The 23,032-nt window shown below is 35.7% G+C and overlaps 3 protein-coding genes across 5 annotated transcripts; all 3 read right to left on the bottom strand.

Annotated features, from left to right (window-relative positions):
- Positions 1-132: 132 nt before the first annotated feature.
- LOC135628608 (uncharacterized) lies at positions 133-1,604 on the bottom strand. Its single transcript, XM_065135362.1, has one exon. The coding sequence runs from the start codon at positions 1,602-1,604 to the stop codon at positions 297-299; it is 1,308 nt and encodes a 435-aa protein (XP_064991434.1). The 3' UTR covers positions 133-296.
- A 537-nt stretch (positions 1,605-2,141) lies between these two features.
- On the bottom strand, positions 2,142-9,508 carry LOC135629372 (uncharacterized). Of its 2 annotated transcripts, XR_010493215.1 has the most exons (19): positions 9,197-9,508; positions 8,598-8,717; positions 8,359-8,481; positions 8,223-8,285; positions 6,541-6,648; positions 5,924-6,001; positions 5,623-5,715; positions 5,368-5,454; positions 4,470-4,571; positions 4,260-4,379; positions 4,080-4,142; positions 3,772-3,908; positions 3,616-3,697; positions 3,442-3,500; positions 3,318-3,357; positions 3,109-3,200; positions 2,952-3,021; positions 2,721-2,842; positions 2,142-2,625 (listed from the first exon to the last, which is right to left on the bottom strand). XR_010493215.1 is itself a non-coding variant. In XM_065136628.1 (18 exons), exons 1-18 carry the CDS (start codon positions 9,449-9,451, stop codon positions 2,774-2,776), a joined length of 1,761 nt encoding a protein of 586 aa, XP_064992700.1. In that variant the 5' UTR covers positions 9,452-9,508; the 3' UTR covers positions 2,692-2,773. The 2 variants fall into 2 exon arrangements, 1 of the variants encoding a protein (XP_064992700.1); XM_065136628.1 differs by lacking the exon at positions 2,142-2,625 and having other exon boundaries at positions 2,692-2,842.
- Positions 9,509-11,265: 1,757 nt separating this feature from the next.
- On the bottom strand, positions 11,266-18,639 carry LOC135629373 (V-type proton ATPase subunit F-like). Of its 2 annotated transcripts, none has more exons than XM_065136629.1 (5): positions 18,480-18,639; positions 17,664-17,759; positions 16,258-16,339; positions 13,245-13,327; positions 11,266-11,704 (listed from the first exon to the last, which is right to left on the bottom strand). In XM_065136629.1, exons 2-5 carry the CDS (start codon positions 17,724-17,726, stop codon positions 11,540-11,542), a joined length of 393 nt encoding a protein of 130 aa, XP_064992701.1. In that variant the 5' UTR covers positions 17,727-17,759; positions 18,480-18,639; the 3' UTR covers positions 11,266-11,539. The 2 variants fall into 2 exon arrangements, with proteins under 2 accessions (XP_064992701.1, XP_064992702.1); XM_065136630.1 differs by having other exon boundaries at positions 17,664-17,753; positions 18,480-18,637.
- Between the last annotated feature and the right edge of the window lie 4,393 nt (positions 18,640-23,032).

The following is a 23,032-nucleotide window of genomic DNA, read 5'->3' on the forward strand; positions in this document are numbered from 1 at the left end:
GTTTGTGCAGATCCGGATTTGTGGAGCTACACAAGATTACGAGAAGACTGTTTCTTGAAGGTCTTGGTCATCCAAAGAAAGGTTCATCTTCATCACTTACTAATTTTCTAACGAAAATTTATTTATTTATTTATTTACAAAAGGGCAGTTATGGCAAGAGGATCACACGATTTTAGTTATGCGAAAAACTATTTACAACATTTATTGATGAGCAAAAACTAAATACAGCCTCTTCCTTCCCCCTTCCTGGGTTTATTTGACATGACAGGACAGTACAGGACATGACGGGACAGCCTTCACCTCACCAGTCCAAGGTTGACGATGCCCCACGACGAGTGGGGCCATGTCTTCTCCTTCGCCTTGGCCGACAACACCCTCCCCCACGCCACCCATCCCTCCCAACTCATCCTCTTGTCCCAGCTGCTCCCCCACTCCAGCATCAGCCTCAGCCCCTTCCCCGCCGCCGCCTCCGCCTCCTCGTACTTCCCCTGGTTCATGTACACCTGCCCTAACACCAGATGCGGCTCCCCCACGAAGGGATTCCTCCTTATGCTCTCCCCCAACAGCCCCTCCACCCTCTCCCACCCCTTCTCCCCTTCCTTCTCCCAGTCCCCACATATCGCCTCCCAGTAGTAATCCCTACCGACTGTTTGATCCTTTGCTTCCAACACTTTGGTGCAGTTGTCGAACACTGGCGGGATCATCAGCTCCATCTCCTCTTCCCTTCCGGGCATCGGCAACCCCTCGTCCCCGCTCATCCTCTTCCTCTCCTCCAGGTATATCTCCTCCTCCCTCGCTATCAGAGTGTAGAGTGCCCCCATCCTCGACAGCGAGTTCATATAGAGGCCCGGCTTCCCTGTTCCCGGCCACAGCGCCGTCCACGCGTTGCCGTTGAGCTCCAGCCGCCCGTTCTCGTTCTCGAACAGCTTGTCCTGGAAATCCATATACTGGTCGCTGAAGTCGGCGATGGTCATCAGCAGAAAGGTCGCCACCACCCTTCTCGGCACCACAGTGTCCTCGCCCGTCCTGATGTGTTTCACGATCATCCCCTCCGCCGGGACCAGCGACCGCAGCTTTCTCCGCCACGGCTCCGACTCGTCGAACGCGCCCCTCTCCTTCGCGGCTCGGAGCGAAGCCTCCGAGCGCTCGAGGTGCTCGACGAGCTCGTCGTCGTAGTAGCGGAAGAGGAGGTCGTCGTGGATGAGGGTCTGGCGCGGCACGACGCAGAAGAGGTGCACGAGGCGCTCCGCCGGGCCGCCAATGATGCCGCGGACGCGGTCGCGGCCGGTGCTGGGGTCGAAGATGGCGAGGTTGACGTAGGAGTTGGAGTAGGCGGAGTGGTAGAGGCCGCAGCGGGCGACGGCATCGGGGGCGCACCACAGCTTGAGGATGCGGTAGACATCGGTGAGGTGGGCGAGGAAGCTGCCGTGCTTGTGGTAGCACTCGCCAGCTCCGGCGGAACGGAGGACGGTGACGAGGGAGGGCAGATCGGGATCTACCTTGTCCAGCTCCTCTCGGAGGAACGGCCGCGCGGCCTCGAGGAGCGCCGGTAAGTCTCTCTTGTGGGGGACGGTGGAAGGAAACGAAGAGTTGTAGGAAGGCATACTCAGTCTTGGGTCGATGTAGATATGTATGTGCGAAGCGTGGCGACGAAGGTTTTGGCCGAGTAGACTTATATAGAGGTGGGAAGGAGAGCCTTAACGGATAAAGTGATAATGATGATGATATTGATAGTAATAATAATAATAATAATAGTCATGATTATATATATATATATATATATATATATATATATATATATAATAATGTATAATATTGGCAAGCATAAGGGTCCAACAACTAGTATAAGTAATAAATGGCTACTGGCGATTTTCAACATATCTTTAACACCATGTATGAAAGATTTAAATATTTGAATTTAAAATTCTAAAGGGATTATATAAATACAATATTTACAAACAAATTTTGTGAAACCTCTATTCCGAAATGTTAGACCCAACATCCGGCCGTGGCCTAACAGCCGCTCACGTTTTCCAGGATCTCTAATTCACAAAAGAATAGATTCATAATTTTGGAAACCCAACAATTGCTTATTTTTCATGTAACTAAAACAAGCCAAAACATATAGAAAAATTCACAAATTCTAAAAACAAAATCTAAATAAATAGAAACTTACCTGCCTCAATACACGACCTTAGGCTCATGTTGTTCATTTTTTTTATACTTAAAACGACAAAAAGTATTTATATTGCTGACCAAAGATAACAAACATTATTATGCACTCTTTTCCGAAACACTTAATTCCATACAGCATTTAAGAAGGCCCAACTCAGACATTGATGAGGGACCTACTTGCCACGTGATCAAACTATAGACTTGACCTTGGTATAGGCTGCTCTCCGTTGGTTCCTAAAACATGTTGCGGGTTGAAACACGGTATGACAAAGAATGAGGCCTTAATTTTGGACTTCGAAATCTGCAAGCAAATCATCTTGATGATCTATAAATGTAGTTCATTAGCTATTCTACAAAGACACATTTTATAAGAACATGACATAGTAGCTTGTGGCAGACAAACAAACAACAATGTTCCCCGACACTCCATTCACAGCAAGAGTGAGTGACCTGGAACATAAGATGAAGTGCACCTTAAATTTAGGAGCATTAACCTGTGGAAGAATCCCTTAAAATGACACATCTAGATATGTCGAAAAAAATACCTATATGCTGAACGCTAAGGGTAAGCTTTAAGCAAAAGACCAGGCCACATGGTCTAGAACTTGAAATCTTTCTTCTTCGATTTCCCTTCCTTCTCCTTGCGCTTCCTTTTGTTTGCTGCTTGCTGCAGTTAACAAGTCATCATAGAGAAATCAGTCTGACACCCACCACAGCAAGAGAGAAGAAGTACAAGGAAAAAAGAAGAGAAAAAGCGTAGAGAGCCAGAAGCAGACCTCTGCAACCATATCGCTGAAGTCCTCCTTCTGGTTCCGTACCTTCTCTTCCTCTCGTGCTTCTTCATACCTATCACATAAAAGCAAAACTAATTAGGAGAATTTTCCAAGCAAACAGTAACAGTTTTTTATAAGCATTTTGAGTGGTTCCCCTTACTTGGCTGCCAAAACATCGTCCATAACTTCCAGCTCTTCTGGTTGTATGGTGACATCCACCTTGTCTGATTTTTGACCCCGTAAAAGATCAACCTGAGGGTTAAAATGTAAACAATCTTCAATACTTAAAGGAATGAACACATGTATTGTAACCAAAATTGATACATGTACTGAGAAAAGAAAGTGAAAAAACATATTAGAAAGCCTCACCCTTTTTGCAGCTGTTTTATCTTGTGCCCCAAGCACATACCTGCATCGAAAAAATAAAAAATAAAAAATATATCAGCACATTTTGACATTGGCATGAGTCGACACGACTAAGGCAGACACTTACGTGTGGGTTGTTCCCAGCAAAGTCCCAGGAACAATCCTTTCTTCCTTCTCTTCAAGTACCTTCGAAAAACATAGTGGCGTGTGAGAAATATCACAGGTCAAGGTCAAAGAGAACACTAAACACTGTATCTGCACCATACGTCTATGCAAAGAACAAGAACCAAAACTTATTTACTTGATAAAGTGGTTTCTCAGGCTCCTTCCTCTGTTGCTTCCTCAAGTCAATCACATCAGGTGTTTCTACACCGGTGGGAGTGCTGAATAGCGAAACAATGACATTAGATAATGTGCATATATAACAATACAAAACATAAGAAAGACTATGAAGCACCTTGAAAGGCTGTCAACAGACTGAATGCCAGCCTCCAATTCCTCTTCTTCCATCTCTTCCTCCTCTTCCTCTTCCTCCTCTTCTTCCTCTTCTTCCTCCAAATCTCCCCAGTGTTTGCTCCGATCAACCGGTTCTTCCTAAAATTTGAAAAACAAAAATTAAAAGATAACAGACGACCAATTTGTAAGTTAAGCAGCAAGTCTCTATCCTTCTAGCTAAATAACAAATGAGCTAGTTAATTATTTATTGATCTCCGTTCAACCTTCATATCCAATGGAAAAAGGCGTAGAACATGTCTGCAAAGTTACCTCATAATTAAGTTGCTCCTGCTGCAGTACCCCAAAAACATCGCCATATAATGGGCGTCCATACTGATCACCATAAAATAAAAAAATTTAAAAAAGATCACCGCGGAGAGGGAACAAAAAAGCAGCAACTCAATGCAATTATGTGAAGTAAAGAGTCCTGAAGATCGAGGAGATGCTTACTTCATCAACTGGAGGTTTACCCCAACCTCCAGGATGATAACCAAAGCTGGCTCCAGGAGGGATGGGAGCATTTAGCCCAGGTATCTTCAAGTGAGGGTAGGATGGAGGTGGGCCATACCTCTGACACAAAATAGTTGCTATTAGTGTCATTAAAGTAAAAAAAACAATAGAAGAAAATGGCGAAGCTAATAAACGAATTAAGCAATTGACCTGCATATTAATAAGCCATGGAGGCGGTGCACCATCAGGCATCCCTAGTGCTTCTTTGAGTTCCCTTGACAACATTCCTGGCTTCATTTCCCTAAGTTTGAACTGTCCAGGAGCAAACGAGACCATTATTTTATGCTGGATGTTTCAACCAAAATAGACTAAACAACCATTCCAACTGCAACAGAAGAACATTTCAAAGCTTCCCACAATCTTTATCAAACTAAAGTTCATAATAACAGAATATATGCTCAAAAGAAGTAATAAGTTTATACTTTAGCAGTCAAGAGACTCTAACCAAATTAAGGCACCATCCAAATCGTTAATCATTACCATAAGATTGCATATACTTAAGGACATATCAAAACAGGATAACATTAATCAACACAAGTAAGCTTCGATGCTTGAACACATGTCAAAACATAAACATAAAGCAACATGGTAAATCATGTGGACAAAATAGGAACAGAGTGAGCCCTTATCATGGAAAGTTTATGAGAGCTGTGGACTGGCATGATGATGTAATAGCACAAGTCAATGAACATAGTTCATCAACGGCAAAGAGAAGATAGTGTAGACATCATGAATTTTCAAGGAGATCTTTTGAAACATACTAAAAGAAATAAAACAATACATTAAAAAAATATACTCAGCATTCTGTCAATACAACACTCATAAAGAATGAAGGAAATAATTTTCACTTGTATAAATTGTCAGAAAAATGATGCTATCCATAAAAGAATGTGCCAATCTATCAAGCGATGGTCTTTTCTTGTGTTTCAAGAAAAAAGTTGTCACAATCAAGGCTGCAGCGTGTTTTTGGCAGAATGCACATAAGTGAACATCTCAAAACAAGGTATTCCAATCGGATATAAATCAATATATGTGTAAGTAATAGTACCTCAAATTCCTTTCCTTCATAGTATAGATCTCCATGTGTTGTCAGCTTTGGTTTGGTCTGATACTTGAAAAATGCATCATGAAGGACCTGAAATCAAATACAATTAGGATTTAATATATTATTCACACCTCCCCATTCTCTGCACCAAGAGCAAGCAAGCTAGAGAGAGTGAAAGAGCTGGAAAGCAAGGGAGGGAGTGGGATGACAGAGGGATATGGAAGAAAAATCACAAGAGCAATCAATTTTAGATCAAACCTGATAATCAATATCCATCTTTCCCATCTTTGGTTGCATGCGCTCACGCTGTTTCTGTTTTAGCTTCTTGCTATCCTCTTTCTCAATGTATGCCTGGAAAAAAAAAAAATAGATAAAAAAACAAATCCAGAATATGGGAGTTCATTCAAATGACCATTCAGAATCACCCATATTTCTAGACAATTTAATTGAAAAAACACATAACTATCAAATAACTACTATTGCATAGCAAAATTAAATAAAATGATCTTTCACTTGAAACCAAGAACCTAGAATTTCAATATCATGAGTTACTTGGCACCTGTCTTATTTTCTCTATTCCAGTTGCAGCAATGAAGTCAGGAAGGTGAAAAGGTTGTTTTTCAATACCTCGTTTTCCCTGCCAATTATCAGAAGACAAATATAAAACCCAGATACATCAAAATGTACAAATCATAAATTGTGGTATATTTTAAAAAGCCCAAAATGCAATTGAAATCTGAAGGAGGTTTGACATCTCAAAATATCTGCAATACCAAAAACAAGATAACTCAGTTTAAGTCCGATAAATAACCTTTTTTTTTTACTTCAAGTAACACAAATATGCATGTTTCATCACTGTTATTAGGACGTCAGCAATTTAGCATCACACAGTTGCGTAAAGCATAGAATCTAGTGTAATCATACGCATCTATCTAGACCCCACCAATCTATCATTGTGTTAAAAAAAAACCATGAGATGTCCTCTCGCAATTACCATCATGTCCAGGCTCAGACAATGTTACAGCTGTTCCCTGCAAGAAATTATGCATATGTATAAGAGGGTTATCGACACCATTTGCCCTCACCACTGACAACATAATTAAAAAATGCACATACACCATCATTAAAAATGCACATACATTCTTCATCAAATTCATGTCAGATGCTATGTCTCACCTGTAAAAACTTCCGCTTTTGGCACCAGTGCCTTGGAACAGGCACAGTATTTCGATACGACTTAAGAAATACAAGTAGCTTTGGATCTGCTGCGGTTGCATCCCAAACCTGAAAAGAAATTAACAAGAAAGAGTTTAGAGATATAAAATAGTCCAAAAGAACAACCTAGAATCTGAAAAATTAACATATGCCAATAGAAGGAACAAATGCTGATTGTAAATTGCAATCAACAGTCAAATCCTTGAAAGTTTGCTGCAGTAAACAAACGGAACTAAATGGAAAAAGTTGATATAGCATAAAAAGAGACTAGAAAACATCAATTGGATCATAATCTCTTAGGTACAATCTCATACAGAAAACCCTTGCTCTATGATTCCTACAAACCTCAAACATATGAACACAATCATCAAGAACCACAGGCAAGCTTGGTCGTTCCTGACCAAGACCTAATAATTAGGACAAAAACGATGGGAACCAGACTTATAACTTCACGAGTTTCCAGGTTACTGAGTAAAGAAAATGTTTGGTGGTGTAACAAAAGAAGCATTTCTTATTTTAAGCATCCTAATAATAATTAACGTTGCCATACAATAATTATATAACACATTTTTGCTCAGCAGGAAAGGCATGCATAAAAGCATAAAGCAAAAGAAAACATCTAATCTTGGACACTAGCCACCATTAATAGCATGGCCCATAAACCAACAAAAAGAGGGACAACCATCTGGCTGTTTGCTTGTAGGCAAAATAAGTCTTCACCATTTAGATTGCTAAACATTACAAAAAGTAACACCATCCTGGTTTAATTAACTTTTTTCAGATTGCTTTACACCACATAGGTTCTTAAACATTTTAGCCATTAATTTTTTAGAAGTAAATAGTTTTTTTGTTATGTTCCCAAATCAATGAATTTTTTTTAACCTTCACGTAGCTTTATGCCACATTGGCTCTTAACCAGTTTAGTCAGTAACATTATAGGCAGAGAATAGCAGTTCCTTTTTTACCTTTCCAGTTTAAAAAAATTATTTTTCCCCTTGCCATTGCTTTACGCCACATTGGCAATGTAAAAGGTTTGCTTCAGAGTGGCTAAAGAGTGTGAGACAAAAAAACTTCCAAACAAGCGCAGGACAACAGACTAACCCTATAACTTGATTCTCCACATATCAAGACTCTAGATGGATGGATAGTCACTATCAAATTGGTACAAGTGTTATTATACTATCCAGAAAGTTTTGGGTGTCCATGGATGTCACTTTGAGTTGAGAGATCCCTGATAAAACTACTGAGGAAAAGATTCTTTTCCAGCATATTGTCAATATGTTACCCATTGTGAGTTCCGAAGAATATCCTCAGCTAAATGAAGGAATGAAAACCAAGCACCACAACTATCACTTTCTTTATAGTCATTCATGCCGGGATCTACACCAATAGAAGTATTCTAAAAGAACAACCCTTATTATCTCTCTAGTATCATAACAAATACTAATTCTTATTGTATAGATTGTACCAAGATCAGGCACATATCAATCATTAAGCTTTTCTAGTTTCAAAAAAGAAAAAAAAAACCTGGTATATGTTATAATTCAAGGTAGCAGTAGAAAGTTCAAGCTAACCAGATAAAACAAAGCAGATGGTGATTGAAAAGTTATGTTAGCACTAGAAATATTATAATCTAAGCATACCTCAACTACATCTGGCCTTGAGCAAATTTGCTTCAGTTCTGCAATCTTCATTCGTTTTTGAAGCTACAAAATGTACAAATGGATAACTTCATCGAAACTCTATCTAGAAAGATGTAAGAAGTCTAACATTACTAACCTTCTTCTTCTTGTTCGAGAGTCCTTTTTCCTTCTGCTGAGTTTCCTGCTCATCCTCTTCTGTATCTGAATCTCCCTTCTTGGCTGCCGCATTGCCCATGGTCTCATCCTTTGTTGAATTATCCTGAAAGGAGAACAGCAGCCATGAAAAAAGATAAGACGAGATCTGAATAGCAAAGAAAAGAAAAAGAAACTTGTCCTCGAGTCCAAGGTACACTTCAAAAGACATTCTCCTAGTACCTCGACACCAGCATGATCTCTGAAGTTGAACTTCTCGATAACATTCTTGAATTCCTCGAAAATGCTTTCGTCTACATCAGCCTTTTCAGGAATGTACTCCACTTCCACACTCATGTTGACCTAAAGAAGCTCAGCAAACAATAGGATAAGTAACAAAACAAGGTATCAACCAGAAGCACCACCACCTCTACAATTCGTATACACTGAGATGCATACAAGAAACCCTAATTATTGCCAAATACTGTTGGATGCCATGGATCAATAATAGCACAGGCATAGTTGCAAAAGTATCATAGGGGATTTAGAATCAATGAACCAAAACAATAGAAATAAAAATAACAAAAGTCAAAGAATGTATATGCAATAACCTGAATAATTATAATAAAAGTAAAGAAGGTCAATCATACAACAGTTTTGGATCGACTGAGGAGGAAACAAGAAACCCTAACTATTCTCGGATACTTAGAATGACCTGAATCAACCGAAATCAAACAGAAACATCGCCCTCACAGATAATACCACGAAGATAGTTAAGCACCGAAATCAAGAGAAACCCTAATAGTGGTGGGAAACACCATCAGAAGACATGGTAATAGTACCTCGGGGTAATCATTGCGCTCGTCCTCAGCTGCGCCCATTTCCCCTCCCTCTACTCCCCTCTTCTCGCCGCCGTCGGCCAAGGAAACAGAGGATTTACTGTCGTTCTTCTTCTGCTTCCGCCGACGGCGGCGGCGCTCGCTTTCTCGGACCTTTTTCCTCTCGGAGACAGCGGCGGAGGCGCCATTGATCGGTGGATCTCCGGCTACGCCACCGTCGGGGATCTGGGATCGGCTAACGAGCTCGCCTAAGGCCATGGTCGAGCGCAGGGTTCCGATGAAGGAGAACCGGCCAAGGGGAAGACGGTTCGCATAATTCCGCCACTCGTGGCGCTCTTATAGCACCCTTCTTTTCTGTATGACAGAATTACCCCTATACAAAATATGAATTGACCGGATCAATTTGCTGCACGGATCTGGTCCGATCCGATCAAGATCCGTAGACCCATTTGAACCAAACCCAATTTAAGTTGTCCACACACAACCAAAATTGCAAGGCCGAACCTGCCTGATATATGGGCTTGGTTCATCCTTTTTCTTCGATCCAATAACCTTTTTGGCAGCTCTTAATTTGTTATTTTTTTATTTATTAATGTTAAATGGCAGTATACGTGGCTTGTGACCCCCAATATAATATCACATTAATGAGTCAATTTCAATTACTCGATCTGACTACCTTATATGGTAAATTTATTATTTGTATTAATAATTATGTCAATCCATAATTTTGATGCTATATTAATTTTGGGCAATTCTAATAGAGGATATATTTATCTCCAATCACGACTAGCAACATAGTCAGTAGAAAAAGATCCCAATTAATAATTCAACCCCATGAATACTCGAGTTATAATGATGAATGTTAAGAATGTTAGTTATTGTTCACTCAAAATTATCGTTTTTAATCTTAAAATTAACTCACACAACCTCACTAGAAGGTTAAAGAGATTTTGTCTGAAACCCCATTGGACATCGGTCCTCATACAGGTCGATCATGAATCCAAACCAAGTCAAACTGATCATTCATATACATCACATTATTAATGAAAATTTAGACATTTCTAAATAGTATCTCATATTTCCATACTCCACACACAAGTCAAATTGTCTGGCTGGTTTCTATTAAGTTGATTATAGTATTTTTTAACATAATTACAATGTTACACTTTAGTAATAAAAAATATTGTCGCTCCTTTTTATTGTCATTCTTCCATATCATTTGAATATAAATACTAAAAGTTTTTTTTCAATAAATAAAAATATAAAAAATTGAAAACAAATTAAAATTTGTATCATACTTTATTTAGTTTGAAATATATCAAAACTACTCAAATTACTATTTATTGATTTTTAAACTAACTAATGTTCGAATACAAAATTTTAATTCAGCAATAAAAACATTCTAATTGTCATTCCCACACAATAAATAAATATCAATATATAGATCTAAATTTACGTTTAAATGAGAAAAATAAGAAATTTATTATCATCTGTTTCGAAATATATGAAAACCATCTTAATTTCCATCCATAATCACTCAATCTCTTATACAAATCATTTTATAAAATCTCAAAATCTATAATAAAATCGATAATTAAAGTTATTCAAGATTCAAACTAATAATATTTTTGATTCAACAAAATTGTAACCGTATGATGTCTCAACCACTGTTATTAATGTTTATAATAAATGAAAATAGATGTTACAACTGTTAATGAACATAGTTGACAGTGCATACAGGTAGGCTAATCTCAATATAACACAAGATATAAGAAAACGCAACATCTCATGAACATGAATATAACACATGGAAAACAGATATTATGTGATGATAATTAAAGTAAACACATGTTAATAAGTGCACCTTTTAGAGGCTTCGATGTTTCTTGTATGTTTTCAGTATTCAGAAAGGTGTATTTTACCATGGAAACATACCACGCAAAACCCTGCATTAAGGAGGATTCTGACATTGTAACAGCATGCCAGATCCATCAGCCACAAGAATCCTTAGTTGAGCTTTAGAAGCACTTAAAGAGTGATCAATGCAAATGTACCTTATCAAAAGCAATACATAAATGAAATGTGATCATTTATTATAATATTTTATGCGTTTAAATTCTGGAATAATAGCGGAGATTGTTAGAATAAAAGTACAGGAGCATAGCAGAATACATGAGTAATCTGTCATCATCATAACTCTGGAACAATTTGGTCTCAGAAATGCTTCCAGCAGATCAAGGTGAATTGGTCATTCAAAAACGAATGGAAGCTTATTAAAATTTAAGAGAGAAAAAACCAACCGCGAATAGTGAAGCACGGATTTCATCCATTAAAGAGAGATTTAAATCAGCGCCGTCCTGATGCTACTGATTCTGCAGAGAAGAGGTACCTCACTCGGGAAAGAACCGAATCATGTGCAGGGTCATATGGATGATCCTTGGAGGGAATCTCCAAGATAGCTGGCACAGGTTTGTTGTAGCTATCCACCAGAAACCGTATCATGTTTGCAATCTGAAAAGAGGGAAATGAATGCAAATGTCAGGAAGTCAATAGAGTAAGAATGATGTTTAGATGGAAACTTGGTTTCCCAGCCGAATCATTTTAAGATTAATCAAACGAAACAAAAAGGTCTCCTAATGCCCTAGACAAGGATCAATGCTTAATGCCAATATGCTATAAACCAACATGAAGTAATCATTGGCATCGATCGAGTATAATTGCCCCACTAGTGACTGAACAGTTAAAGAGGTACATCAATTATGGCCAAGCCTGCACAAAAGCCTATCTTATGAATATCTGAAGCATCAGATGGCATCATTAACATTCACAAGATTGAGAGAGGACTCAATTATTCAGTTCTAGCAGCATCTTCTTACTTCAGTTTGTGCAAATTGTTACATGCTTCTGAGTTCTGACAAGCCTAATGCCAAGAGGAAGGTGGGTTGTGTTAAACAGTTGACAACTGACAAAAAAAGACTGTCAAGATAAACAATCAAATACATGCCTACAACATTGTAATTCTTTAAAAAGAATTGTGGGCTAAACATTCAGCTAGAAACCATTGACAACTGGATGAGTAATAATTTTCCCACGGTTTTAAACTAGTGAGGTTAAAATCAGCTGTATGAACTCATATTAGCAAGATACAACATATTACAGTTTCAGAAAAGGGATTATAGTTCATGGACACAAACAGTATCTGTTCATGGGAACAAGTGGAGAGACAACAACAATATTACACAAACATAGTGTTGGCATTTATGAAGACAAATAAAACGAAAATATTAAAAGAGGTAACAGAACTGAAGGTACTTTTGGAGCATGTTTGAGGAAGAGATATTTCATTTAATTGGTTATACTCCTCAAATACAACTTATTAACAGATGCAAATGATTTTGTTTTTACAAGCAATGGCATATGTTAGACATCTACCTAGACAAAGGTTAAGAGAATAAAACAGAAAAAAGGAATTAAAAATACTATCCAAGCATGTCTAAGGAAATATTCATTTAATTGCTTTTACTTCACATATATGGCAAAATAAACAAATGTAAACAAGATTTATTTTTTGACAAAATTACATAATTCAATAATAGGCTAATGGTGGCAAATTTTTGAAGGACATCTGAATGATCATAAAAGTAAAGGACATGGAGAGTTTCAGAGCAAAAGGATGTAACTGATACAAAAATGGAACAGGAGACATTATTTAGACTTTATTGTATCCTACAATTTTATTTTCGTCGATATACTATACTAAAATAAATAAACATCTGGTTTCATCAAAGCAAGAAAAGAAGCAACTAATATCTGCTTTAACCGAGCACATTATTTTTTGAAATTAACCCAGCACATTTCACTAGGCATTGTACTAGAAAAATAAGTTCACTGTTTGTACAAGATAACCTTTCAAAAAAATACTGTAGTAGTCATGTGAAAGAGATAATACCACATAAACATGTTGCCCAAGGACCTGATCGGCTAACAGTACAAACTTGAGCATAGATGAAATCATGGACAACCCTATACATGAACCATTCAGAACACTTACATATTGGCTAATCAGCACAACAGCAATATCCTCCCTTGAGGTGAACTCTTTGAATGCATCTTCTATAGCTTTCACAGTAGTTTCTGGATCATTATCAATCATTATAGAACCATTGATTTAAGAAGACTCAAAATAAAATTTCCAGTGACAATTATTAAACAAAGATGTGTCCTACTAACTACTAAGAATAAGAGGCCAAAAGCAGAATGCCTATTTACTTAATTACTATGGAACGCAAAAAACAGAAAAAGCCTATAGAGAAAAAAAAAAGTCATAACTATTGAATTATTGAAAAGAGTATAACTCAAAAAAATGATATAACAAAAAGATTTTCATCTTAATAATCACTAACAGAATTGATATTCAAGATTAACATCAGTATTCCAAGGAAGAAAACAAACAAAAGAACACACTATGTCAAAACAAAGATATTCAAACATTATACTAGATCAAAAGACAACCTGAAATTGGGGAAAACTTTAGTCGACCATTATTTAAGTCAGGCTCAAAACATACTCATCAATAACAATGTAATAATCATTTATAGAAAATGTACAATAACAATACTTAAGTCCCAATTATTTGAGGTGGGTTAGATAGATCGTTGGGGAAAACTTTAGTCGACCATTATTTAAGTCAGGCTCAAAACATACTCATCAAAAACAATGTAATAACCATTTATAGAAAATGTACAATAACATTACTTAAGTCCCAATTATTTGAGGTGGATTAGATAGATCATTGCATTGTTTAGCTTTGTCATATGCACTACAGTTCTAAATAGCATTTACAATGTATGATACATGTTCGGGATTGACACAACCAACAAGCCTTTTCCAACTGCTTGGGATTAACATTATCAATCACTTGTCAGCTTATTATAGAGGGCATTATCTATAGCTGTTCCAACTGAAATACATTAGTCCCTAAGCTCATCTTTAGATGACCCTTGATTCTTTCCTGACTCTTAACCTTTTTCAAATCTTTCCCTCGCCCAGTAAGAGAGATCTCACTAAATTCTCCACCATTTTGTTCTTATTGTTACAGCTGCCACCTGTTTACAATAATTTTTTATAATGCTTATTTTTGTCCCATCCACCTCAGTGTTGATAACTTCCAATCCATCTCCTTCCCTTGCAGCCTTTTAATTGGTAGGTTCTGTGCATTAAAACTCACATATCGGATCCATCTGTTACACACATGACACCTTATCTCAATCTCCTGATCAGAAAAGTTTATATCTATCCCTAATCAGTCAAGAATGAGGCTTGTTCCAGCACTAGTGACATTCTTTCAACTAAATCTGCATTCAACTAATTAATACAATGCCATCCAGTTATTCCCCAGAATACAAAGTAGTGAGGATCTGCATTATGATATCAAATTAAACATGTAAAGTTGAACTTCTGTCAAGTACTCTTGCAAACATCTCAATTTGTTCTGCGACAAGTAAAAAGAGACACAGGTCCACAGACAAATAGGCTTCAGTCTAAAAAACAATGATTGATCATTCATATATCTTCTTGTAAAAGCTCTTCCATACATTTCCAGATAACCAAGGGTTGCATTTTCAGGTACGAGACCAACGTGGGTACAGTTCATACCAGCTTACCAGCAAACATGCCAGTGTGTAGAACAGCACTAAGCGAGACTTCCATCCTATGCGTTTCAGAAAAAAGAGCCAAAGTGGACCACCCCAAATGGTTCCCATCGGGGCCAGTAAATATTGGACGTGCCTGTTGGGGTGAAATTGTATTCCTTTCTTATAATATATGTCAAATAAATTTGCAACTATTGTCAACTCAAAACTATCACCATTTCACATACTCCACCACAAATTATCCCATATAAAATAAAATATTTCATAATATGTCATTAATATCTAAATATTGCTCTGAATTGTTCAACCATAGTACTAGAGGACTGGACTGGGTCACCCTATGGTGTTCCACTTATGCCAATAGAAGCATAGGGCATCTAACTTGGTATTATAAGAAATGCAGCACGACCCCACTTTGTTAAGAGAACTTTGATGTGTAGGCGCTATGAGTTGTAAAGCGGTCTCGTACTGAACCAATTTCACTTCCAAACAAAGAAAGACAATTAAATCAGTCAGGCAACCTCTCAAGTTGCCACCCCCTACTTCAAGATTGGATAGACTTCATCAGACTAAAGGTGCAATGAGCCATTCAAATATGAAACTTGAACCAAATCAAACCCAACATCTGGGTTCTAATTCAAACTTTTAGGCAGTCGGACCTGGCAAGGCCAGAACAAAAGCAGTTACTTTGATATATTCACAAACCTAAACCCGTTCATGCAAAAAAAATAAGAAACTTTAGAAAGCTTGAACTGGGATTGGCTCAGGCCTAAGCACCAAAACCATAGGCCTTTCAAGCCCAAGCATGATTCCATCGCTATCCCTGCTACACTTTCTCATAACCCATAAATGTCTAAAGAGAGGTTCATGTCATGATACACAGCACCAACTTGTATGATTTCTTGAATACAAAAATCCTTCTTATCCGATCATTTTGGATTAAATTAAAAAGCTAGCACTACTGTAAATCTAGTTTTTCCAATTATTTTTCTGTAGAGCCAAAGCAAACACTTCAGTGTAAAACTGATAGTGATATTGATCCACCATTCAACACCTATTTGAACTATTAAAATAAAGTTAAAATTCAGTCATCTGCCCTGAAAATAAATAAAAGAGAAAAAACTGTTAAGTTAGGTTTGTCTTGCATATTCTTTTATTTTATTTTCTGTAAGATTTTTCCCCTAGTATGATCAATGCATTAGACTCTTTTACCATGTGACCAAAGCCCCAACTAGCTATATTTAATTATTCATAAATTGCATCACATAGATTCTCAATTTACAAATAATGATTAACATAACTATCACAACAGAGTAAGCAAAAGTAGATATCCTAGCATTACAGTGTTCCCGTAATGTCACTAAGAGAGGGATGACTTGGAAAAAGCTTAATCTACTGAAGTCATAAACTTACTTGAGTCCACAATAAGGTAATTTGTCTTTCTCCGTAGATCAACATTGCCAACTCCAGCCATCAAAAATCCAGTAACAGTGTCCTAGCAACACAGCATCAAATAACATCAGAATAGCTATGAATTTGCAGATGTATATATGAATAAAAGTACCATGAAGCAACTAGTTGTCCTTTTGGCAGGATCACGAAGTTCAGACTTGAACGGAAAAAAAAAAGGAATTGCCAAGAGAGATGGTAAATTTGCAACAGATGCAACTCTCTGAATTGTGCAGATGATGGCAAATAACAAAAGCTAGATCTTGTGAAGTTTGACTTACTCAGGTTTAATAACATTAAAGATCATCGGTATAATACCACATTGAGAAACCCATAAGATGTACATTAATTCCAGCATCCACTACGTTTATTACAAGAGTGAACTTGCATTAGAAGCACATGAACATGAGTATAATTGGTCCAACATCTTAAGAACTTTTAGGTCAAAGAAGTAGTTTAACTGATACCACATTTAATTGTCGAGTTGGTGCCAGTTTTCTCATGACAACTAGCCATGGATATATTGAGTGCATGTAGAGAACAACTTGGCAAATTCAAACACCCTAATATGATGCAAATAGATGCCTCATTCCAAGGCAACTAGCATTGTACCATTAAACCCAACAAATAGCAGAGATGCATCGGTGTAGCATGTGTGCTGAAATATACACTAGCTTTTCATAAAATAGACATTAGACAACTGCACGACAGCCATGATAAAAAATGTCAAAAGCACTTCTCCTAAGAACTCAATATGCTTTATGGTTTATACATTGACATAGCAAGCATAGTAAGATAGCAGTAATTTAATACGATCTTAGCTATAAATTACCTACACAGGGTTACAAGTATTAAAAAGCTTTTAAACATTAGAAAGTGAACTATATAGTTCACTTAGACATCAGTTTGAATGTTCAAATATATGATCTCAAGTTCACTATCATACGATAGAACCTCATATATTTACTGAGAATAACTAGTCTTTAATCCATTCACCTGAAATAAGTCCCAAAATGTCATTTGCTGAGAATACTCTTTTCCAAATGATACACGCTAAAACATTATGAGAGGAAAGAACTCTAGATATTATGCATGTGTTATGTGATAGAACATTTATAAGATCTATACTCATCATGGAACCTAAATAAAAGAACAAATTCAACCAACTTTGTAATACAAAACAAGAAACCTATGATACTCAGAGTTAGTGATGAATTGCAATCAAACATGTTCATGATCAGGTGCTAATGAATTCAATTTTTAAATTACTATGATAAGAAATAGCCTTTCTCATCTATAAACTCAAAAAGTATACAGCAAATAGCAGTTTCTCACGTATCATATATTCACCAAACAACAAAAATGTGTACCTCATCTGCAATCATAGCTATAAGGGCAGAGTTATTCGTCCGGATCTGACCTCTCCCAGCCATTTGCAAGAAACTCCCAACGACAGCCGCCTGGTACTAAAAGCAGAAGTAAGAAAATAGGGAAAACGTCAGGAATCAAAGGGTTTCCTGAACTAATAAGAAAGAGTACTAAAACTGATAGCCAACAATTAACAAGCCGTTAAAACTTCTAACAAGTACACACAAAAAAAAGATCTAAAAACTAGATAGACATTGAACATGTTGATCGACTAAACTACGTCAGACTTTCAAAATCGAAGTCAGACGCGAAGAACAACCCCGACCAGTTCATTATATATCATAAACAGCAAAAAGAAAGAGAAAAACATAGACCTTGGAGAGATTTAAATCGTATCCACGTTAAAATTTCGGGGTCTTTTCACAAAGACATTAAACCGTCTTAATCATGTCATTAATAATATCATACCCATCAATTATGATGGGTAGAGGAATGATGCAAAGCAAAACTAACCCAAAAACCCGAAGCAGCGAACCTACATCAACCTACAGTATTCTTAAAAATGGAAGCAAAAACAAGATTTTATCGACAAACTAGTCAAACATTACAAGTATGTTATCCAGGGTTCGGCGGGAGGGATCTATCCCCGCTTCTTACAGATCCGGTTCGGAATCACCGCGATCCAACTCTGATTTCCATCAAGGAACATCGAATCACCGGAGATTCGCTGAGATCGGCCGGTAATTAGAAACGGAAAATCCACTCGGTTTCCTTCGGCGAAAACAAGCTTGGAGGAAGAAGAAGATAGGATAACTCACCCTCGCTGCTGCCGCGCCGCTCACCGGGAGCTACTGCTCGGTTACTGCTATTCGGTCGCTGCCTCTCCTGCTCGCCGTTCGTCGGCGCTTCGAGGGATGACAATTGAGGCCAAGATGTTAGGGGAGGGATGGAGAGAGAGAGAGAGAGAGAGGAAGAGGAGCCCACGTTTTCGTCGCACGTATCCAAGATTTTTTGTTTCCCGAAAATATTTTAAAATAAATTTTAATTGATTTTCTTATAAAATACTTATATTTTGGGTATTTCCCAAATGCACCTTTTTTTCAAATAGTATATATAATTTATCTCAAAATTTTTTCCATCAAATTATATCATTCATTTTTTTTCTAGTTTTAAACTACCATAGTGTTTTTATTTGGCACATTTATAGTATTTTTTAATAATATTTATAGTATTTTAATAAGATATTAAAAATACTGTAAATAACTTTTTTTTTTAGCTCGTTACGATATCATATTTTTAAGCATGTAGTTGATTTGGTTAAGCCTAAAAATTTATTTAGATTATTTACAGTATTTTCGAATATATCTTATAATGTTTTTATTATGATGATAAAAAATGAAGTAATAAGTTAATTTTTTATTTTTATTTAGGTGATGTTAATTCTAAATTATTATAAATATATATTTGAGTAATAATATGATATATCAAATAATTTTTAGTGTACTTTGATTTTATTTGATTTATTTATAATATTTTTAGTGACTATAATACTATAAAAGATCAAAAACATTATAACATACAGAAAAAAATTTAAATGACAATTTGTGGAGTTTTAAATTAGTGATAATATTTGAAAAAATAAAATGGGGGTACTAATTGAGAAATACTCAAAATGTGAGGATTTTTTAGGAAAATCATCTTTATATTAAAGAAGAGTTTGTAAAAAGATATGCACATTTGACTTGAAAATTAAGAACAATAAATATATACACCTTATTTAGGTTTTAAGATAATAATATTTATTCATTTTAAGAATTAATATTCATTTTAAATACTTGAACCTATAAATATGCCAAAAAGATGATTGAAAGTGTATCAAAAATAATATTAGATTAAAAAGCTATCAATGAAAAATCCATTTTTTATATTTGTACTGTATGCTGTGATTTTATATAATTTTGAAAAGTAATTTAATGTTATTGAAAAGTAGTTGTAACCTATGAGACATATGTGGCCTAAAAAACTTAAAGAATACATATATATACTTCATTTAAATATTTTTAATACAATAGTATTTATTTATTTATTTATCTTGAACTTAAGAAATATATGTAGAGGGTAGAGATTGTTTTAAAGTATTAATATTATAATCTAGGTTTAATGAGACAATATTCTTTGCTAGTGCTCATATCATAACATGGTGTGGAGACTAATTGATTGAAAATCCACTAAAAAAAGAAGAAAAACTTATAGAACTTATCATACTAACATCCCAAAAAAGCATCTAAAAATAGTTTGTGAAAGTATATGTGAAATTTAATCAAATACATGGTGTGAGAGTATCAATATATACAATATTCTTATTTAGAGAAACTATTTCTAAGATTTGAATCTCAATCTCTCATGACTACTATACCAAAGTCCATTTTTAGTAATAATAATTATGGATGATTTTAATTTTAATAAATATATAAATTTATAAATAACTAAGAGACACATATTATTCTTATCCTTTGATGCTGTTAGCTAAAAACCCAAAATGATATTAATATCAATTGAAATATCATTAACTTTATATTTTTTTATCTTTGTAATAAATTATTATTATTATTATGTATATATTTTTTTCAATTTTAAATATAAAAAATTAATTATAATTTGGATATTGTGACACCTAACTTGCCTCTGGGTTTTGATGTATTAAATGGTAGGCAAGAACATTTCTTTTTTCTGTGTTCTACGATGAAATTGGTATCTCCAACATTGATGGATGATATGCCTAAATTTGGAGTCAAAGCTCTAAATATAAAAGCTTAATATCATATAAAGAAATAAGATATAACAACATGAACGAGTGAGACATCATATTCCTTTGTTTTCTCTCTATCTCTCTCTCTCTCTTTGTCATGACCATATAAATGGATATCTAAATTTGATTGGCTCACGTTTGCCGAAGTCCATGGAGCATGAGAGCCTCTTCTTCTAGACTCTAATTGTAATGGATAAGATATTGTATGTTGTTCTTGAATTGATATGTATCGTGTAATTTATGACTGAATTAAATTACCCGTGAATGAAGGAAACGTCACTGTGGTAAATGATGTGTTGACCTTTTTTTTCCGCAAGAAAAGATAATGTAACAAGGATATTTAATAAATATATATTTTTTAATTTCTAGGATGCTAATGTATTTTTTTTTATTTCGAAGTATCATATGATATTATCTAAAATCATAAAATTATCAACATGACTTAGTGAAAAATCAATATGATTTATATAAGGTGAAATTATTTATTTGTATGATTTTTTTTTCATTTATTATAGATCTAGACCATACAAATTTTTTAGGGTACATTTATTTATTTATTTATTTATTTTGAATAAAATAATTAAAATATTTAAAGGACAATTGTATCAAAATTAATAAAGTATTAAAATATATTTTTTATTAAATAATATTTGTTTTAATGTGTATTTAAAATATATTTTCATCTATTTCTTGCCAAACACTTAAATCATTTCATAATTATATATTTATTCAAAACCTTTTTTCCAAATATACACTGAAGGTGGGATTCGAGCACGGTACGATACGATATGATAAACTATAAGGTTTTTACTAATTTTGTTAGCTAATTAATTTTAAAAAAATATTGAATGAGGTTTCAAACCCACGTTTATGTCATAAATGATAAGTCTTGATTTTAGGTTTATGTCAGTATAATGTACGCCATTTTAATTTAATAAATAATTTATATTTTAAAAACATAAATTTTATTGGACTTGATTTGAAATATATTAATTTTAGAATATATTATAAATTTAATTATGTTATCCGTAATTGATAGTAACTAATAAAGATTCATTTTGTTGAATATTAATAACAATAACATATATTAAAGGGATATATAAGCTACATTAAAAAAAATTGTCCGTGAACAACGATGTGGCTTACTTTAATTATAAGAAAAAGTATACGCGTGATAATAATAATAATAATAATAATAATAATAATAATAATAATAATATTATTATTATTATTATTATTATTATTATTATTATTATTATTATGTAATTTGGATGCCAAGTTAGATATGGGAAATTAAAACTAATCTATCATGCCAATGGATCACAAATTACTTGTACGTGTATGTATGTTTACCATAACTCTCAAAGAACTATGATCAAGAAAAAATAAAGCCTTTCAGAGAACAACACATAACATGTGATAACATAAAATATCATCCTGAAATATTTTATGATTGACTCAGTCAAACCAAAAAGAAACATCTTCCTAAATTAACTCCATCACTAACAAAAGTTTGTCCTAAGAGTCCAATAGAACCATAAGACTAGTTGTCCACGCACCTTGATCCTACAGTTGCATCAATGACTTGATTCCTTAGAGGCAGACCAGACATGGAAAGAAAGATACTGTGACAATAAACAGAATTAGCACCGCAACATGTTGCTACAAGTTCTATGACAAAAGTGAACTAAACACTGGACAATCAATCATTAGAGAAGGATAAGAATGCTCCTCATATTCCACCACGGAGCAAAAATGTCATCTTTGCAATGAAGCACTTGCTTGCCCGCGTCCCTTGGAATCAGTGAGGCCAACACGGAGGAGGGTACACGGCCTGGCCAACTTTAGCCCGATCATTTTTGGTCGGCGCTCCTCCATTGATTGTGGCCAACAACTAGGGTTGGGTCCACCCATCGCCTTAATTACTTGTGACAGCTGGCATCGATTCTCGCTGCTGCAACCTTTTTGGGACATTTTTATTTTTCCCTATTTATCATATATCACGGGAGCGATTCTATTAATTTGCTTAGTCGAAATGGAAAGATATAATAATAATAATAATAATTCAGAAAATAAATTAATAATGCACATCACGCGGCATGCGCAGATGTCATACTAATTTGATGACATCTCGATGCGGCAAACCTAATCCAACGGCGGTCACGTTTTATCCGTTATTTATGGACGTACTGCAACGGGGCACGCACGGAAAATAATAATCGGGTCAAATGAGAAGACCGGATCAAGCCGCGATCGAAGGGCCGAGGTCCCACCTGGCCCAACCGACGGCTCCGACGAGGCCACGGCGGACGGGACCCAGGCGGCGTCAGGCACGACTCGATGAAGATGCCACGGGAGACACGACGGCGGCGACGTCCACTGCGAAGTCCACCGCTCTCACCGCCTGTGGAGTTGCGTTGATTTGGATTATTGTTATTTAATTAAAATAAAATAATTAAAAATTACAGATAATAAGTACGATAAATAATTAATAATTGTATTTTTGTAGTGTTATAAAGGACGGCATGTCGGTATAAAAAAAATTGCTTCCTAAATAATAAT

This window comes from Musa acuminata, chromosome BXJ3-1 (assembly GCF_036884655.1).
Source record: "Musa acuminata AAA Group cultivar baxijiao chromosome BXJ3-1, Cavendish_Baxijiao_AAA, whole genome shotgun sequence".
Lineage (NCBI taxonomy): Eukaryota > Viridiplantae > Streptophyta > Magnoliopsida > Zingiberales > Musaceae > Musa > Musa acuminata.

Bases quoted from the DNA above. Each gene is read 5' to 3' on its own strand.
- LOC135629372 (XM_065136628.1), bottom strand. From the start codon at position 9,451: ATGGCCTTAGGCGAGCTCGTTAGCCGATCCCAGATCCCCGACGGTGGC. The intron at 8,482-8,597 runs GTACTAGGAGAA...TTCTCCTTTCAG, and splicing joins GAGATCATGCTGGTGTCGAG to GATAATTCAACAAAGGATGA. The intron at 8,286-8,358 runs GTTAGTAATGTT...TACATTTTGTAG, and splicing joins TCTCGAACAAGAAGAAGAAG to CTTCAAAAACGAATGAAGAT.
- LOC135629373 (XM_065136629.1), bottom strand. From the start codon at position 17,726: ATGGCTGGGAGAGGTCAGATCCGGACGAATAACTCTGCCCTTATAGCT. The intron at 16,340-17,663 runs GTACACATTTTT...CTGTGTTGCTAG, and splicing joins TAGCTATGATTGCAGATGAG to GACACTGTTACTGGATTTTT. The intron at 11,705-13,244 runs GTAAGTGTTCTG...CCCTCTTTTCAG, and splicing joins TTGTGCTGATTAGCCAATAT to ATTGCAAACATGATACGGTT.
- LOC135628608 (XM_065135362.1), bottom strand. From the start codon at position 1,604: ATGCCTTCCTACAACTCTTCGTTTCCTTCCACCGTCCCCCACAAGAGA.